Genomic DNA, 15,970 nt, shown 5'->3' with positions numbered 1-15,970 from the left:
TCCAGAGTTAGCAAAGCATCTAATCCCCATCTGTAGCTCCTCAGGGTTCGTTGTTTGAATTGTTCTTTCTTTTTTCTTTTTTTCTCATTCCATTCGCTGTAAAGGTTTATATGAGGTTTACTTCAGTAATGTAACACAACTCATCTGTTCTTGCAGGACTTCCGCGGTTCCTCAGCCAGCCGGAGGGCGTGTCTGTGCGTATGGGCGGCAGTGAGATGCTGAGCTGTGAGGTGACTGAAGAGCTCGTCCCATTTAGCCGCTGGGAGAGGGACGGGCGGGCCGTGGAACCAGATGGGAGAGTGATACGGCTGCCCAGTGGAGCTCTGGTCATCAGCAACGCCTCTCAGAACGACACCGGACTCTACCGCTGCACAATAGATGGTCTGGGGCCGCCGAAATCCACAGAGGAGGCTGAACTACAGGTGTCCGCAGGTACAGATGCTGAACACACAGTGTGGTGTGATTGTAAAGTCACGGGAATGTTTTAAAGGGGTCCTTCGCTGGCAAAATGGCCTTTCAATTAAAGGGTACTTCAGCTCTGGGAAGATGAATCTGTATTTAAACTGGGTCATTAATGTAAAGTAAAGTGTTTTCTCACGTATAATGGGAAATTCTATCCTGACAAGCCAGACCCACATCAAGATGTTTGGTCTGGAAACTCACCATTGACAGCTCAATTCGAGGGGCGGATAAACGGTTGTCTTTCAAACTCCCTCTGCACGCGATAGGATAGCGCTACAACCAACCAGAGCAACGAAGGTGAAGCAGAGCTCGCTGACAGATTAAACATTCGCCGTATCCGGTCGGCAAAACTTCCAACACATTTTCCCTTCTTAAGAATGACTTCAGTGCCGTTCTTTGTTCTTTTCTCAGAGAAAAGCTTAAAAGGGGGGTGAAACGCTCAGTTTCAGTCAATCTCATGTCAATCTTGAGTACCTATAGAGTAGTATTGCATCCTTCATATCTCCGAAAAGTCTTTAGTTTTATTATATTTATAAAAGAAATATGGGCTGTACCGAGTCTTTCCGAAAAAAACAGAGCGCCTGGAGGCGTATCGTGTGGGCGGAGCTAAAGAATGACGAGCGCACACAAAGCGGTGACGTCCTCAAGCGTGGAGAAGAAAACGCTACCCAGATTCAACTAATACAGATATGATCCAGAATCAGATCCGGAGGCTGAAATAAATTGAACAGGAGAAACAGCAGCATCAGGACGTCCGCCTCTGTGGTATGGACTGTATTTAGTGGCCTGTCAACATTTCTGTGTGTTTACTCGCAGTTTATGAGGACATGATTCGGTTTATGGACTATTGCGACTAAACCTTAGCAGTAGCAAGCAAAACGGTTTTGCACGTCAGACTAGTGTAACGTTATACAGAGAACAACAATGGAGTAACGTTAGCGCATTTGAATGACGAAGCACGCTTTGTGTGAACGTCCCCTAGCGTTATGTTTGGGTGGTTTTACAATAAACAAACTGACACCTATAGTGGTCAGCTAAACAAATGTATTTAAACACACACCATAGATCGCATGCTCCATTGATAAATTAACTAACGTTATACATGATCGTGTTGTTTACTGATGTTTACTCAAGCGACGATCGCAACAGCACAGACATTTGAAGCAGTTTTACTCACCGCCTGTTTCCACAGCAGGACCGAACCTTTATCGCTGGGACCGCTCCGTCAAAAACACACTTCTTTGGTAACTGTGTATTTGGTGAAGTCCTGTGACAGCAGTGACCGTGGAGATCCACTTTTGCGATGCGACTGAAGCGATGTTGTGAAGCTTCCCGTCATTTCTGCGTTCAAATCGGTTCAAATGCAGCGCTGCCTTCCCGGAATGCTGTGCTGAAGCGTTGAAGTCGCTCGACGTCACCCACAGGAATAAAGTGGAGCGCGGCGCGGACTATAGCGACGACTGGATCTGCAGCTGAGCGAGTGTTTATGGGCGTGCATTTCCTCTCTCTCGCTCTAGTCACGCGCGCGCGCACCCTACCGGGAGAAGAGCCCGTACGGCCCATACAAGGACCTTCGGCTCTATCGACGTCAAGCCGACCCATACTCGAAAACAACTCTCTGAAACTTGTGAGAAACCGGAAGGAGTATTTTTGACACAGAAAACGCCCGACATTAGTTTTTGAAACTTTGTCTATGTTTAGGATGGGAATCCAAGCCTTTAACAGTGTAAAAAGCTCAGTATGCATGAAACAGCATTCAGAGTTGCTAGAGTCTAAATTTTTAGGCTAGGAAAATTCAGTGTTTGGCAGGAAAAGAGTTAATTTGCGGCCACATTCAAAATATTAAAATATCATACCTATGCATTTTTTGTATTTTTTTGCATTAAATTGTAAAGTATTATTATTTTTATTGATTGATTGAATCGGGAATTAAGTGTGAAATGTTCACTGGGTGTTTCGCTTTATTTGTACAATCACGTGTGCGTGTGTGTGTGTTCACAGATTCGGGTGTTGAAGAAAAACTAGAGACTCTTCAGGGCCCGGTTGCCGTGGCAAAGGTTGTCGGGGAGAGCGTGTTGTTGCCATGCGTCATGAAGGGATACCCGGTGCCTGTGATTCGCTGGACGTTTAACGACCAGCCGATTGACGAAGGGTAAGTGCATCAGATCTGTGTCTTTGCAATCCTAAACCATCTGACTGACAGAACCCTTGAGATAAAAGCAAATACTTTTAAAAGTGTGTCATGTTGGCAAAGAGAATCTCTCATTTTCCTGTCGAATCCTTGAAAGGATGCAAGAAACGTGTGCAGGTACAAGCTGAGAGCACTGCAGTGGGATGGGAAGTCTCTCCTCCTCAGATCCTGGCAGCAGTCGCCCATCCTCGTGTGGCTTGGCATACTAACGCAAACTCGCTGCGCATCACCACACAAAAAGAATCCATTCAGTCGCTCTTAATCACGCTATCGACTATTCAACGTCTGTCCAAATTCCTCAGTGTAAAATATCCTTATTATCCGCCGGAGGCAATTACTGATGCCTGTGTAAATGGATATTTTGGAGGCGGCCATTGTGTAATTTTTGTATGTGCGCGGCATAGTTATGATGCTCTTAACTGGAACACGGCTTCATCTAAAGTCACGCACGCCATTTACATGCTGTAAATTGCCTTGCATAGTTTACAGGATAGCTGGTATATTTCTCTCTCCTGATGTGACCGCTCTGTTTTCCAGAGGATGTTTGGCTGTTGTCTTTGGGTGGACATGAATAATGTAGCAAGGACTGAATTGTCACACAGCATGTAAATCGGCTGTCAGGGGTACAGCGCTCTATCATTCATTATTACGCCCTCTCTGTGCTGGAATATTTACCCTGATGTGATTTCAGCCGTGGGTTTGGTAATGTTTGCATTGTGGACATGGACAAAAGCGATTACATGCTTTTTATTGCCACTTTGTCTCTTTTCATTTCCTAGCCCGCTGTGTTTTATTCACTCTCACTAGGATTATCATGTTCTTGCATAGATCTGATCTACAACCTGTGTCCAAATGCACATCATTTTCAAGGTCTACAGCAAAACCGACCAATGTCTTCCAGCATACAGTGGCTCAGATTAGTAGTACTCCTGCCACTACGGCTGAAACGGCTGAAATCACGTGACTTTTTACGCGATCCGAATCATGACTCAATACGCTGATTCATAACGTTCAAGTCTTTATTTTGAAATCAGCCATCACTATATAAGTGCTTCATAAAATGATTGTAGAGCCGCTGTAGTGAGATGGGCTTTGTAACGACGTCTTTAGTGCCTTTATGGGTCTTGAGAGAGGAAATGACATTGGTGTCAATGAAGGCCTTTCTGAGCCATCGGATTTCAACACTAATATCTTCATCTGTGTGTGAAGATGAACGGAGGTCTGACGGCTGGCCAACCACAGGAGGAATTAATCACACAATTTACATTTTTGGGGGAACTATCCCTTTAAGTACTTGAACTTAAGTCCTGGTAAACCCTTAAAAATAGCCATATTTATGAAGAGATACTTGAAAGTGCTCGACTTATTTAAAGGGTCATGAAACCCTGTTTCATCAGTTAATAAAAGTGGGCATAGTTTAGCTGCGGAGTGAAGGGGAATGAGGGCTTTTGATTCAGTTTTATTTCACTCTCAGTAAAATCATCAAAGCTTCCCCCAAAAGAATTGCATGCTGCAAAATTTCATTATGTAACACAATATACATATGGTGTTGTAAGCTCACCATAAATAACAAATACATAAAGAACATTTCCTGTGACAGCTATCAATTACTGCACAAATAAATGCTCAGTCATTTGCATGTCGAACATACTATTGCATCATTTATAACTTTTGAGACTTATTTTGCAGCGTTTTGTGAGTCTTAAAGGTCCTGTTCTTCGCGATTCCATCTTTCAAACTTTAGTTAGTGTGTAATGTTGCTGTTAGAGCATAAATAATACCTGTAAAATTATAAAGCTCAAAGTTCAATGCCAAGCGAGATATTTTATTTAACAGAAGTTCCCTTTCAAAGCCTACAGCGAACGGCCGGTTTGGACTACACCTCTGCTGTAATGACGTCACTAGAACCGTTTGTTGACTAACCCTCCGCCCACAAGAACACGCAAAATAGGGGGCGTGGTTTTGAGGCGGGACCTTTCCGGGTAAAGTGCGCTAAGCTGCTGTCCAATCACAACACGGGAAGCGCTGGCCCAATCAGAACTCGTTACGTGTTTCTGAAGGAGGGACTTCATAGAACAAGGAAATCATCAGGCCGTTTTAAGCATAGATATCCATAATAAAGGCTAGATGTCTCGTGCGCGCTGTTGGCCAATGGAGGTCGCCGTCCGCAACTTGCGGCCATCTTGTCACAGGCAGCTCGCTCACTCGTAACAGTGTGTTTTAATGGTGCATGTACTTTTAAATAACCATAACTTGCTCAATTTTCAACCGATTTTCAAACTGTTTCGTTTGTTATAAATGTCAGAGATGTAGTTATGACATACATACTTATGAATAATTATAACCATGGACTTTGATATGAAAGTAACATTAAACAGAACAGATGGGTGCAATGAATACACACACACACACACACGCACACAAGGTATTTATGTTAAATCAATATATAGGCTACTAAAACTGTGTACCGAATGGCAACATGACAAATGATATATATTTATACACATATACAGCTCTGAATTTTTTCCCCAGAGCTAGCTCTATATATATATATATATATATATATATATATATATATATATATGTGCTTTTTTAATAAGAATATAATAAAATAATTTGTATTTTAAAAAAAATTAAACAAACAAAAAAACATGCCAACTAAGTTTATTTTAACTAGACAAAAGATTGGTTGTCATAAAATCGTTATTGGTGTCAATAAAACTGAACAGCTTTGAACAGCTCGATTGTGGTCTCAGCCCCCTTGATAACGTGTATGTAAGTTAGCCGTAACACACAAGCTGCACGATTAAGTCGTTTATCGAAATGAAAAGCTGCAATTTCAACGTGTTAAAGCATCCTGATTTGTAGCCATGTTTATAACGTTTGTAAGAAACCAAACCATTTGTAAATCCGTCAAGATTTCAGCGAGATAAGAGTATTTATGTTCGGACAGATCACTCATCTTACATCAGGTTCCACAGAGCCCGACAGAAAGCCTGCCTGTGACAAGATGGCCGCCGGTGATGCCGATGGTGACTCCGCCGTAAGACATCTAGCCCTTATTATGGATATCTATGGTTTTAAGGACAGAGGAAACAGCGCTGTACAGATAAGTCAATTGTGTGAAAAATACTGTGTGTTTTTTACACGCGAAACATGAACTCATGTTATATTGCACACTGAAAACATAATCAAAGCTTCGAAAACACGCGAAGAACGGGACCTTTAAAGAGCGGTTAAACTCAGCGTGGATGAATCGCTTTTGTTTTGTAGACTCAGGAAGAGTCTTGTACTGAAGAGAACTTATGCGATGCAGAAACTCTTGCAAAGCAAAAACAAACACTCGTTTTTGATCCATTAATGCATCTCTCACTAACTGAATGCGTTCTCACTCTGTACCGCATCTGAAATGTCCCGCTCTGTCAGTGCGCAGCCTCACGTGTCAAAACAAACTCCATGAGGCATCAGTGATCTTTTTTATTTGACCTCTAGAGTCGCTCTCGTGCTGTTTAATGTCAGTGGATCCTTCTCAGCCGCTCCACAACCCGGAAAAGCGATCGGGATTGATCTTTGCCGATAGTTCCAGCAATCGGTTATTGGTGCCGGATCGAGGATTCGTTCATTTCAAAATGAAAATTTCCTGAAATTAACAAATTATTTTTTTAAGGAAAACATTTCAGGGTTTTTCACCACATAATGGACTTCAGTGGCAACCAAAATGTTAAAGGTCCAAATCAATGCCGTTTCAAAGGAAGAGCTTCAGAGGCTCTGCACGATCCCAACTATTAAAATGACACCAGTCTAGGGCTGTGCAATATATCGAAATATCGCAATATGCATACCGCAACGGCACGCAATATCTGAATGATTTTAATAGGCTACTTCAACATTGTGAAAAGTGTATGTTTTAGGTCGACGTATAGAGCAGAGAATAGACTGGGCACACGACTGTTACTTTTGGGACTTGCTTGATGTTAAAAAGAGTTATTAAATGCAATAATTTGCAAAAAACTTGCAGTCTTGCGATGTCGGACACACCGAAACGTGAACGATTTGTGCCATAAATGTTTGCTTAAACACTGCTGGTCACTTTCAGAAGTTGTAGCGATGCTTTCTTTTCCCAGAAAGAATGTGAAACACAAATGGTTTTTAAATAATTTTTAAAAATATAATTTAAATAGATTTTACACACTAATAGCAATATAGTATCGCATATCGAATATCACATTATTTAACAAGATATTACATATCGCATTTTTCTTCCATATCGCACAGCCCTACATCAGTCATTTTAAAAGACGTCAGTGTCGCTCCAATTATGCTTTTTTCATGCATTGAATACGGAAGGCGGTCCACTGGATGCTAGATATTTTACTTTACAATGTGTTTAATATGGATATTTTTCTCACACAAACCCATCAATTCACTTCAGAAGGCCTTTATTAACCCCTGGAGCCGTGTGGAGCATGTTTATCATGGATGGATGCACTTTTGGGTGCTTCAAATTTAGGGCTGCCATTATAAAGCTTGGATTAGCCAGAATATTTTTGATATTACTCCAACTGTATTCGTCTGAAGAAGAAAGTCATGTATACCTAGGGTGAGTAAATCATGGGCTAATTTTAATTTTTGGGTGTATTATCCCTTTAACAGATTTTGGAGGTATTGTATGTAAGATCACAGGAAACGGCCTTTAGATTTGCTAATGAATGGCAAACGCTCTGCCTCTTTTCTGAAAGTTGCTGCCCTAATAAGATTGGGGATAAAGCTCCTTCCCTGCTGCGGCCCATGCAAAATTAAAGATGTTTTTTATTTATCTTTTTTACATTTTATTTTGGAATATAATTTGGGAATTGTGGATGGAAAGTGCTTTGAGGAAAGAAATTTAGAAAGGGAAAATAAAAGTGTGTATGGATGTCTGTGACCATCCTTGCGGAGCATCATTCGGTGCCTGTGTATGAAGAGCGTGCCAGTGGTGCATTCAAATGCTGTTTACGTAGGCAGCTGATTAGTGTTTGGACCAGAGCCATTGTCTTCACAGAATTATCATTGAAATGGGTTGAGATTCAGCTCTGTTCTGCTGTTGTCTGTTTTAATGCATCCTCGCCGTTTGGATCCCGCCCACCGTAATTTGAAACGATGCTTTCCATAAAGATTGAATTGATCGTATCAGCAGCTGAGCAGACTAATCATGACCTGTTTAAGCGGCTAACTACCCCCTTCAGCTCGCGTGTTCTGCATCGCGTCCTTGTCTCTCTCGGCCTCCTCCGATGAGGCTTGATGTCAGTTTGCGCTGTCGATTGAAAGCGGCTAAATGTCTAATTGCGGTCCTGTGCTGGTTGTCTGTGCAGGACTGATGATTGCTGACAGACTCTATTTACAGCGTAATTGCTTCTCTCATGGTCTTCGGGCGATATAATGTATTCCTGATGCTGGATACATTCTAATAATGCCATATTACCCACAATGCCCAGTCCCTCAGAGGGGCAGACAGAGTCAATCATGGCTCAGACAACATCTATAGTGTGTGTGTGTGTGTGTGTGTGTGTGTGTAATCCAAATCTCCCCTTCAGAGTTTAATTTTTCCCTGTAGAGTTTTAGTGCTTTCTCTGATAAAAGCCCCATTGTGAGTGAAACCGAACTAGATTACGCTGCTTCTCATAGGAGATCTGTGTGCAAATATGTTTGAGACCTAACATTAATATAGGATGTTTGCATGGCTCTTTTCTATACAGTTACAGTACAAATTATGTAATAGCTTTGGGTGACAAACGGACCAAAATTGAGGTTGTCATTCACTAATAAATGCAGGGCCCTATGATTTCCGTGATGAAGAAAATGTGGACCGAAATCACAGATGATGAAATCACATTTTAATCAATGTTTTATGCCTTTATTTGATTCAGAAACTACACAACATAGAATTTGTGGGGGAAAAATAAAATTTCATAGAAATTATTATTATTTTTTAATAAAATTGTGTTTTATTAGAACTAAATAATAAATTTTATAAATTAATTAGACATGCTTTTTGAATATTTAAACTTCATTAAAATAGAATCTAAAAACAGAAAACACAGATTTTTTTTTTTTTTTTTTTTTAAGGGATTTGATTGGGAAAAGTAAACCTAAACATTAAAAAAAAAATCATAAATTGTATAAGTTTCATGATTATTATTAATTAGATCATTTTTAGATTTTTTTGTCCCTACAAATTTCATTTGTTTTGTTTTGTTTTAAGGTGCCCTAGAATGAAAAATTGAATATCCACTTATTGACTGTTTAAACAATTTCTGATTAAATTAAACGTTTCTTAGAGAGAACGCATTATCTAGATAACGCAAGATGCTAGTACAGTAACACTAGGAAACTCCAAGTACCATACTAAACTAAATAGTGTGTCTAATGACAAAGGGTAATATTATTTTATATTACAAAATACAACCATAGATACTTTGCTTACAGATCGTTCACTCGATCCTTCTAGCAAACGTCACCTTTTCCACCATATAAGTTAAAACGACAGTCATTTGACAAGGCTTTTCATTGTGTAAAAATATAAGTTATATATTAATATTTTTGAGAACTGAAGTATGGTGTTTCCTATGATGTTTTTGCCTATTTGTATTTCAGATTAGGCTACATCACAGTCACTGCGTAACGTTGCCTACATCGTGACTAACGTTATATAAACATGCAATTGTTTGACGAAAAAAGTCTAAAATGTCGACTGAATGACACTTTAAGCAGAACATCTCAAATGGAGATTGATAAAATGCAGATTAGTTGTTTATTGGTGTTTTCAGATCGTCGTTGCGCGAGAGAGAGCTCACGTGCATATGGTTGCCAGATTGGGCATGTTTAGGTATAACACTGGATATCATACAGGTTTCTTTTCACAGAAAAGCTCTGTTTGGGGGATTTAATTACTGAAATCTGGCAACCGCACGAACACGAGCTCTTTCTCGTGCACGGATGGTCTGGGGTCGCCAATAAACAAGTAAGCTGCAATATCTCGGTTTCCATTTGAGATGTTTTGCTTGAAGTGTGTGTCATTTAGTTGGTCTGTGTTATGTCAGGACGGTCAGAACTCACGAGCCGCTTCACTGAACTCCTGTGAGCGGCTGAAATAAGCCAATCAGAGCAGAGCTCAACATTAATATTCATGACTCTTCCAAATAAGGATTACATCCTAGGGACAATTTATAGGGTTGTAAATGGACCTGCAAAACTGTATCTGGACAATTTTTGCCCTTAAATAAGCCACATACCCTCTAGATATCAGAGAACAATTTAACAAATCATTCAAGGGCACCTTTAACATATAGGTCTAATTTTGATATATATATATATAAATATATAATATAAAATGTGTGCCTGTGCACGCGTGTGTGTGTATGTACTTAATGTGTATTATATCAGTGATATTGCATATTTAATTATGCATTTCTTCTATTTTTACATTTCATTTCCCATCATCTAAAGATTGGTTAGTCAATAGTTAACATGTAATTTCAACAATAATTTAAAAGCACATCTCTTACATATCTTACTGTATTTGCTGTTTTCATACTGTACATTATAATTTGGTGATGCTGAAATTCACTTGAATTGTTTGAGATTTTATTGGTTTCTTTTTATTATTTAATTATTATTTATTTAAATAGTATACCATTTATTATAATTGTTTTATATAAATGTATGATTTTAATATAACTTTTTTGGTTTGTTTTATATAATTTATTTTACCTGTTTAAAGCTTGGAGTTCTGAATAGAAAAAGTAGAAAAAATTCTTTAAAATATAATTTTTTTGTTGTTGTTCTATGTAAAACATTAATAAATAGCCGTGTAAAACTAGATGAAATGAAGGGATGTTTTGTGAAAATGTCAGTTTTTGCTTTGTTTATTGTGTGAACTAAGCTTTTAAGATAGAAGAGAGATGCCAGGAATAAAGACTGAGATCAAATCATCTTGTAAACTTGTGTATTTAGAGGATTTAGATTTCAATATGGAGAACTAGTGTTAAATAAGTCACATTCTTCACCCTCCTCCATTGTTTGCTTCTCTGGCATGTTGTTGCAACTCTAATCTGAAGATTGTCAGATGGCTCGCAGGAACTGAGCAAACGAATCACCTCTTTATCAGCTCAGCCGCTCATTCATTACAGACCATGCCTAAACACTCATTTAGAGCCCAATCCCTCGAGTGCTTTCTGTCCAGTCTTTTTAAGACAGGTCAGATAAATAGTTTGAGTGCTGTTGCACTGATCTGAGGCCAGTTTCTCCATGTGTTTAATTATTTACGGGGTGTTGGGATGTGAACAGGAAGCTGGCGGTAGATCAGTGAAGCAGGCCGAGTCTTATCTCGCGTTTGAATCATGTCTCCGGATTAGAGCCGGAATGTTGTTTAGTGCTTCGCAGAAAGCCAGCGGATCACAGAGGAATTCTTCGGATGAATAAGGATCGCCTGCTTCACTGACAGAAACACCTTTTGTCCTCGCTGACGTGGATCAAACCAGCCAGAGACGGAGCAGTTTTGCGTATTCCGGACGGGACGGGGTAAGATGGATGTGTTGATGGCAGATACTCAACCTCCTCTCAACACAAACATCAGGCTGGAGTATTTGCAAGGGGAAATTTATAATAAAAGTATATTGTAAATCCAGTCAGGCTTCGCAAACAAACACACTTCAGCAAATCAAGCAGCTTCTACTGAGGCGTCTAGCATCGGATGAATGGGCATACGTTACACTTCCTCTTTGTGCAATACTATGAATTCTTGTGTTTTTTTCCTATAGTAATATCATGCATCCTGTGTTTATATTTATGACATACAACATCCTGGAAGTATGCTTTTTGGAAGTATGCTCTCATCCTTTGCCTGCATTTTAAACTTTTTATACCGAATTGATTATATTTTAATGGTTGAACAGCATTAGCAAACAGCAGTGCTTTGTACTGGGGAATTCTGGGGAATGGAGGATAATAAATCCTAAAGCAGTAGAGAATCTTTAAGAAATCTGTTGATGTTTCGATATCTCAAAGATAAAGTTTAAGAGAATGACATTTTTATTGAAGCTAATTCTTCTAACAACTTTATTTACTACTTTTTAAATATTTAAATGTAGAACACACACATTTAAAACACTGATCAGACATAACATTATGACCTAATATTGTGTTGGTCCCCCTTTTGCTGCCAAAACAGCCCTGACCCGTCGAGGCATGGGCTCCACTAGACCCCTGAAGGGTAGTGCTGTGGGATCTGGCACCGAAATGTTAGCAGTAGATACTTTAAGTCCTGTAAGTTGCGAGGTGGGGCCTCCGTGGATCAGATTTGTTTGTACATGGTCTCAACAATGTTTAGGTAGGTGGTACGTGTCAAAGTAACATCCACATGGATGGTAGGTCCCAAGGTTTCCCAGCAGAACATTTCCCAAAGCATCACACTGCCTCCGACGGCAAATATTAAAAGTAAAGATGAAACATTTAGAAGTATTTTAAGTGTAATTCATAGTGCATCCTGGGGCCATGTGTTCCCCTGGTAAGCGACGCGCACACACCTGGCCATCCACGTGATGTAAAAGAACACGTGATTCCTCAGACCAGGCAACCTTCGACCAATGCTCCGTGGTCCAGTTCTGATGCTCACGTGCCACTGTTGGTGCTTTTGGCGGGGTCAGGGGTCAGCATGGGCACCCTGACTGGTCAGCGGCTATGCCGCCCCATACGCAACAAACTGAGATGCTCTGTGTATTCTGACAGCTTTCTATCAGAACCAGCATTAACTTCTGGAGCAGTTTGAGCTCCTGTAGCTCGTCTGTTTGATCGGACCACACGGGCCAGCCTTCACTCCACACGTGCATCAATGAGCCTTGGCCGCCCATGACCCTGTGGCCGGTTCTCCACTGTTCCTTCCTTGGAGCACTTTTGATAGATACTGATACACTGACACATACACATACAGATTACACGTTATTAAATTACAATAACAAAATTAGAGAAAAAAAGGAAGTTGCTTTGCATTGATAAAGTAATCCAAACCACATTTATAATTGGAAACTTATAACGGTAAGCAGTTACATTTCCAAAGTAGCCTTTCTAACACTGAATGTATTTGCGATTCAGCACATTGTTTCTGTTGAGTGACTCTGGAATTTCTTTGAATTTAATTTAATATATATATATATATATATATATATATATATATATATATATATAATTTCTTAGGTTGATTAATCAATTTGACGGCACTAATTTAGTTTGAGGCAATTGGTACAAATTGTAAGTATTCATGAATAGGATCTAACAGTGATTTTAAGGCATAGTTCACCCAAAAAAGATAATGTTAATTTTTTTATTTATGATAGTGTTTTTCCAAACACGTATTATGTATGATGCTACATTTGCATCAAAACAGATTTTTTGCGCATTTCTTTTCTATAAAAGAGAACTCTTTCCAAGTTGGCATAAAGTTTTGTCGTGTTTGTGATGACATGAGTAAATAATGCCAGAATATGCTGAACTGTTCTTTTAAAAACACTTTTTTCGCATCATGCTCTGTTACCCTCCTCCATTCTGGAGTTTTAATGCTGTGCTAAAAGACAATTAATGAGGCTCTTTGTACTTTATAGACTTGTCTTGTTTTTAATTTCTTTTTTAATTACCTGGTCTTCGACTGTCCCTCCTCCTCAGGTCTCTCAGGGGCTTCCCGTAGTTTCTCGATCGCAGCATCATCTGACTTTTGCCATATCATGCGTTTAACGAATCTCTCATTGGGTTCAGGGACCTCGTTTCTCAGAGCGGCGGCTGCTGTCTTATTGCAGACAGACAGTAGCTGGAGATGCTAAATATAGCCGCCGCTGGGGTGAACGGGCGAGTGACGCAGGAGTCATCAGGTGCTTTGAGAAGGGAAAGCAAGTTATGAAATGTTAGGCTAATGTTATGTGAAAGTTTTGAAAATGCTCTGAGCAAATGTTCTGAATTGTTTATGGATCCTTACACTCTAAAAATCACTGGGTTACAGACAACCTAGTCAGGTTATTTTTAACCCAAGGGCTGGTTAAATATTAGACAGAAAACATGTTGGGATAATATCACCCATCAAATTATTATTATTATTATTATTTTTTTTGCTATACTGCTGCTAGTTAACACTGTTAACATAAGGCTTCCTTTTGGCACAGTATAGTTTTAACTGGCATTTGTGGATGTAACTACGAATTGTGGTACTTGACAAAGGTTTGCCAAAGTAGTCCTGAGCCCATGTGGTGATATCGCTTCTAGATGAATGACGATTCTTGATGCAGTGCCGCCTGAGGGATCGGAGATCACGGTTGTTCAGCTTAGGCTTGCGGCCTTGTCCTTTACACACTGAAATTCCTCCAGATTCCTTGAATCTTGTAATTATGTTATGCACTGTTGAATGTGAAATATCCAAATCTCTGGAAATATCTTTCTTTGAGGAACATTGTTTTTTAAAAATTCCAATAATTTTCTCACATATTTGTTGGCAAACTGGCGATCCTCGGCCCATCTTTGCTCCTAAAGGATTAGATCTTGGACGCTGCTTTTGTACCAAATCATAATTTCAATCACCTGTTGACATCACCTGTTTCAAATCACATCATTAGTTAACCCTTTTACCTCAGTACTAGCCCTAAATTGCTCCTGTCAACACCTTTTTTTGAAATGTGTTGCAGGTCTGAATGACAGGAAAGGATGCATATTTACAAATGACATGAAGTTGACCAGACAAAACATGAAATATTTTGTGTTCATATTGTCTGCAATGAAATACAAGTCAAAGTAAATTTAGAAATCACTACTTTCTTTTTTTATTTGCATTTTCCAAACTGTACCAACTTTTTCTGATTTGGGGTTGTATAAAAAGTTATATTTGTATGAGTCTGTTCTATTATACTTTGCTTATTTGATCTAATTCAGTTTGTCTTTTCCCCTTTACTGTATTTTCCTACTTGTACAGTGACATTTGTTGTTTTTGAATGTGCTTTATAAATAAACTTGAACTTGCATTAATGTCTCAATTTCTATAAGAACAGCACCAGTTTACAGCTAAATTGGCTCTGCTCCTTAATAAAGCCCGTTGTCATTGTCTTTTTGAGCTGTAGTTTGACGCTCGGCTGTGTTGGAAGAAACTTCCTGACGAGTGAGCCGGTGGATTTTGCTCTCTTAAAGAGGGAAAGTTATTGTTCCTGGATGGTGTACTTGCCATTCTTACTCAAACTCACTAATTGGTTTATTTTTTATATATATAGTAAAGTGAAGTGCAGGGGTTTTGGAGGTCTGACAGAGTTGCTGTAGACTCTTCCTCTTTACTTTCTCTCCTATCTCCTTTCTTATCATGGATTACCTCGTTTTTCTTCTGTCTCATCCTGCCTCTGAATCATTGAAGAGGAACCAGGACATTAGTTTGTTTTCCTCTAGAAACCTCACTCCAGGGAGGTTACTTTCAATCCAGTGAAACCATAAAGGAAAAGCCACAGGAAATGAAATCCATACTGTATCCTGTTTTTAATCCCATATCTGTTCAGTATTACTGTGCCAGGCTCGAGATGCCTGGCGTTCCTGAGAACTAATACATTTCCTGAAAGGAAAAGCCATCTCAACATCTCAACACATCCTCATCTCCTTGTATCTCTTTTTTTTTTTCAGCCATGAGCGTTTCTCTGTGATTGGCGGGGGCAGCCTGCAGATCATCAACCTGACCGAAGAGGATGGTGGGGTGTACGTCTGCCAGGCGGACAGTGGCAACATGACCAGTGAGATCCAGGCAGAGCTCACGGTGCACGGTACGGACTTCAATAACACGCATGAAACTCTGCCGAGAATCATCTGAAATGCACAAACAGGCGCATTAAACATCCCCGTATGTAATTATTGAACATTGTTCAGCCTTTTGAAACTCACGTGTCTAGACAGCGTTTTCCTCTGCGGAGGAGGAACTTCAAAGTGTTGTTTTTATTTTTTATGTTTTCTTTTTCTCTCGACTGATCATCAGTTTTATTTTTTAGAGACTCAATGAGAACGTACAGCTCTTTCTACTGTTTTGCATTGACTCTTAAAAGTGTCTGCTCTTTAGATATGATTGCACGCACAACTCAAACCCATACTTTTGACAGGACGTGGCCACCTTTATTTTTTACATTGTGACGCAAGAAAATAGGAGGCAGATGATGCCACAAAAATAGCCTGACATGCAACAGAGCGCTAATTTGTTCAAAAAGCGCTGCGGAAATGTGCAGAAAAATATTTTGCTAATATTGCACAACAGGTCTTATGTAAAAACTGTATGTC

General features: G+C 39.6%; 1 protein-coding gene across 5 annotated transcripts in view; it reads left to right on the top strand.

Moving 5' to 3' along the window:
• The window catches only part of neo1b (neogenin 1b), a 256,016-nt gene that overhangs the window by 93,814 nt on the left and 146,232 nt on the right, over nt 1–15,970 (top strand). For all 5 annotated transcript variants that reach the window (XM_067437193.1, XM_067437192.1, XM_067437191.1 and 2 more), the window contains exons 3-5: nt 157–432; nt 2,464–2,614; nt 15,329–15,465. In XM_067437193.1, the coding sequence (XP_067293294.1) occupies nt 157–432; nt 2,464–2,614; nt 15,329–15,465 (564 nt within the window). The remainder of the gene's footprint in view (nt 1–156; nt 433–2,463; nt 2,615–15,328; nt 15,466–15,970) is intronic.

This window comes from Pseudorasbora parva, chromosome 25 (assembly GCF_024679245.1).
Source record: "Pseudorasbora parva isolate DD20220531a chromosome 25, ASM2467924v1, whole genome shotgun sequence".
In the NCBI taxonomy this organism is placed as follows: Eukaryota; Metazoa; Chordata; class Actinopteri; order Cypriniformes; family Gobionidae; genus Pseudorasbora; species Pseudorasbora parva.
The sequence above is the reverse complement of the archived record's forward strand: the minus strand, read 5'-3'. Positions and strand labels throughout refer to the sequence as shown.